Source organism: Chrysochloris asiatica, unplaced genomic scaffold, assembly GCF_000296735.1.
Source record: "Chrysochloris asiatica unplaced genomic scaffold, ChrAsi1.0 scaffold00001, whole genome shotgun sequence".
NCBI classification, from domain to species: Eukaryota; Metazoa; Chordata; class Mammalia; order Afrosoricida; family Chrysochloridae; genus Chrysochloris; species Chrysochloris asiatica.
In genome coordinates, this window is record NW_006408519.1 from 60,234,163 (window position 1) to 60,237,824 (window position 3,662).

A 3,662-nucleotide genomic window follows, 5' to 3' on the forward strand; every position below is an offset into this window, starting at 1 on the left:
TAAAAACGCATTGCATTGTCTGGGGCTGGCAAATGCAAGCATGTTCTATGTAATTAGCTTCTCTCTCACTCCTCACAAGTATTGTAGTGGGGACCCTGCCAGCCAACAACAGCAGTTGGTCACATGGGTTCAGGGATCACTGATAGGTGAATACCTGACTGCTATAGGAGGCAGAGAATTAACTATACTTCTTTCTTGGATAAAGCTGATCATCTGATTTGTCAACGCTTTGTTCAGAAACAGAAAAATCAGTAGAGTTCTCTCCCAAAAAGAAAAAAAGAGAATATTATGCATACAAAACCCTAATCTGCCAAAATATTAACAAACAGAATTACATTAACAATGATCATAGTGCTTTGGAAAAAAATTAATTCTAAAAAGAAATCATAACTATACAAGGAGAAAAAAACAGAAACTAAATGTTAAAATTCCCAGCACTTTTGAGGCAATAAACGGAATCATTCTTAGACAGATATGTTTACAAAGTAAATTAGGCACAGTACAAACCTATCACAAAGTGTTGGCTTATACTACCATTTCAATTAAATGTTTTGAACAAAATTTTGCAACTAGTTTTTAAAAACTGCTAACACATGACATAATACAAAAAAGAAAAAATAAACCAACAAACCTTAGTCTTTAAACAAAATTTATCTGAAAGTGTACCTTTTTCGTTTTTACTTTTACTGATGACTTTAAGGTGATGTTGGCAACAGTCCAGCTCAGCTGGGATTTTAAGTTTTCCCTTCCCACTTTCTACAGCGTCAGTTCTTTAAAAAGCTCCAATCTCTGTCCCCCAAGGTCTATAGGGTTTGCCAAGGTTTGCTGCCTGTGCTGGTGCTGAAGGGCTCAGTGCATTGGGAGAGAGTAAGTGGAAGGAACTAAATGAGAAGGGGAAGGACAGGGAGGCCACTGAGGACAGTAGAGGCGGGGAGAGTTTGGAGGCAGAGGTGACCACAGGGAGCACTGGTCCAAGACCGCCGCTAGGAGGGGCTCGCAAGGTGGGCGCCTCCGGATGTGTAGAGGACAACCTGCCCTGATGGTGTGGTTCCGAAGGCGAGGCCGTGGTGCCAGCGTTTCCATGACCATTCTGGGGTAGCAACAAGGGGTGTGCGATGTGTGGGTGATGTCCAAAGGCGCTCCCCCAGGGAATGTGTCCAAGGCTGGCATGGGCACCGCTGGCGGCTTCTCGCTGGGAGGCATAATTGTTGAGATGGGAAACCAGTCTAACTCTGAGTGGATCTGAAGCGTCTAGTCCTTCAATGATGCTCAAGTAACGGGCAACTTCTGCCAAGCATTCCCGAAATCCCAAACTCCGATAGTCCATTGCAAGGGCATGTGCGTCAAAATAGCCTGAGGAAAAGAACAAAAGACAAACCTCAGAGCTTTGCCCTCAATCACTTCCCGCATTTCTTCAATCTCAAAAGGCAGCCCTTCCTGGCAAATACCTGCATCCTTAAAATGCGCGTTCCTCTGAAAATCCAAGTATTTTACAGTCAACCAAATTCTCTGCATTAATCAACATGAGCAGTGTGCGTTTGCTAAAGCAAGTTCAAAGTCCAATTAGAAGCTGCCAAGCAAAAACTGGAATTATACCCTCCTAACAGATGAAACTATGTTCATTCCTTTAATGTTTTCCCTCAACAACAACAAAAAGTACATCAAGGACAGAGAAACCACAGAGCAGTGAAATTCATTAGACACACAGATGTAAGTTATCATGGAGCTTTTAGGAGCTTGGTCCTCAGCAAAGCATTTTCCGGCTGGAGACACACAGACCTTGGTCTCTGACCTTCTGTTACTTAACCACAACAAGTTTCTGTCCTTGAGAATCATGAGGCAACTCATTTTTAAAACCTTGTATGTAAAATTAAAATAATACAACTTTTTAAAAAAAAAAAAAAAAAAAAAAAGCTTTTTTTCCTCAAAATTTCGACATTTGTCAGAACTACGTCACTTAAATCAGAGCCGTCACTGCTTTAGGGCAAAACTCAGATAGTAGGTATTTTCCACAAGAAGGTGCTATGTGTATACAGTGCACGATCTTAATACGCAGAGTCATGGAAGGATGAATTCACTGGAGAAAATAAAATCCTGCGTGCATTTGAAAATGTACTGGCACACCGTTCTTTCCCCATCCCCCCAAAATAGGGTAAAAATCAGGCAGCGACAAGGACAGCTACTCACTCTTCCCCAAGAGCTCAGAGTCCCCACCCCAACTATGAGCTGTACCTTTCCCTCCAGCAGTGTGCAGCATTTTCAAGTGATCTACAGTCATCTGCAGGATCTCGGCTTTTTCTAGCTTAGCAGATCCCTAAAAGAAGAGAATGACAAGAATGTTTTCGCACCGTTTTTAAGGTGGCAACTTAAAAAAAAAAAAAAACAAGGTATATGCAGAAGTGTTTTATAAATTGTCAAGTGCATGCTAAAGCAAAGTGAGTTCTTTGGGCATATATGTCATATGTGTATGAATTCATCTCCTTGGTACAAGGCTATTTTTCAAAGCGCAGGTGAGGATCAGATTGATGAGGAGGGAAAAGGACTCAAAAGGTGTGGATACCTAGAGCTCTACCTACTTTCTCCATTACCTGCTTCTCAAAAGCACTGGGTACCAGCCTCCTCAGCTCCGACAAACTGTTATTGATCCGGTCTCGCCGGCGCTTCTCAATGATCTATCAGAAGCAGGCAAAACAAAGGAGGGGCATTTCCATTATGACTGTAAATTGCAAAGTATAGAAAGGTGGTTCTTTTTCCGTTAATAAACAAACAACAACAAAAAAAGGGAGTATTGTAAAGAGACTCACGCCTCTTCGTCTTTTCCTGGCCAGGATTTGGGAAGATGTAGTTGGGGACATGGAACCTAGAGCCGAACTCAAGTTTCTGAAACGGGGAGGAAAACAGGAATCACCGTTAGGCATGGAGCGATCTGATATGTCACCTTTCACGACCCCTTCCCTCCCCTCATTCAGAGTGTTTTGGGAATTTGGCCTCGAAAATTCGCGGATGGACGGGGTGTACAGCGCGCAGAGGTCAGCGCTGCGCACCGACGCACCCCGGGGCCTTGCCCGCTGTCACAGTGGCCAGTGGACACTCATCTCCCACATCCGTCACCGCCAACTCACCCATTCTCGTCTGCACTCTCCTTCTCCACCTCGATAGTCTCGTCTAGCTCGCTATCTGAGGAGCTGTACTCGGGGTGGGCTCGCTTCATGCTGGCTGCGCTTGGGCTCCGGGGCAGGGTCGGCGCAGCGGGCAGGGAGGAGTTAACAGCAGCAGCGCCTCTCCGCGCTCGGTTGCTCGTGTTCTGCACACACTGATCCCGCTCACGCTCTGCCTCGGGTTAAAACTCAACCATCCCTTTCCCACGCTGAGCCCCTTCCCAAGACCCAGGGGAGGGCGGGGGAGTACCAGAGGGCGGACAAGAGGGCGGAGGGGAGGGGCGGCGGTTCCCGGGTAACAGCCGCCTCCCAGCCAATCGGACTACTCGCTCGGCTGATTGGCAGCCACTCAGGGGAAAGGGGCGAGACTGAGGGCGAGGGAGGGCCTCGCTCCCGCCCTCCCTGCCCGCCCCTACCCGGCGGCGGTGCGTCGGCTCCGTGGGGGCTCCGCTGGGACTCCACAGGGGGGGAAAGGAGGGGACGCAGACGGTGGTGGGCCGGCGG

At 47.1% G+C, this 3,662-nt stretch overlaps 1 protein-coding gene across 2 annotated transcripts; it reads right to left on the bottom strand.

Annotated features, from left to right (window-relative positions):
* Positions 1–311: 311 nt before the first annotated feature.
* Positions 312–3,309, bottom strand: HEY1 (hes-related family bHLH transcription factor with YRPW motif 1). Of its 2 annotated transcripts, none has more exons than XM_006830801.1 (5): positions 3,123–3,309; positions 2,805–2,880; positions 2,589–2,672; positions 2,233–2,314; positions 312–1,353 (listed from the first exon to the last, which is right to left on the bottom strand). In XM_006830801.1, exons 1-5 carry the CDS (start codon positions 3,209–3,211, stop codon positions 773–775), a joined length of 912 nt encoding a protein of 303 aa, XP_006830864.1. In that variant the 5' UTR covers positions 3,212–3,309; the 3' UTR covers positions 312–772. The 2 variants fall into 2 exon arrangements, with proteins under 2 accessions (XP_006830864.1, XP_006830863.1); XM_006830800.1 differs by having other exon boundaries at positions 2,577–2,672; positions 3,123–3,211.
* Between the last annotated feature and the right edge of the window lie 353 nt (positions 3,310–3,662).

Bases quoted from the DNA above. Each gene is read 5' to 3' on its own strand.
- HEY1 (XM_006830800.1), bottom strand. From the start codon at position 3,211: ATGAAGCGAGCCCACCCCGAGTACAGCTCCTCAGATAGCGAGCTAGAC. The intron at 2,881-3,122 runs GTGAGTTGGCGG...TCCCCGTTTCAG, and splicing joins GAGAGTGCAGACGAGAATGG to AAACTTGAGTTCGGCTCTAG. The intron at 2,673-2,804 runs GTGAGTCTCTTT...TGCTTCTGATAG, and splicing joins CCAGGAAAAGACGAAGAGGC to ATCATTGAGAAGCGCCGGCG.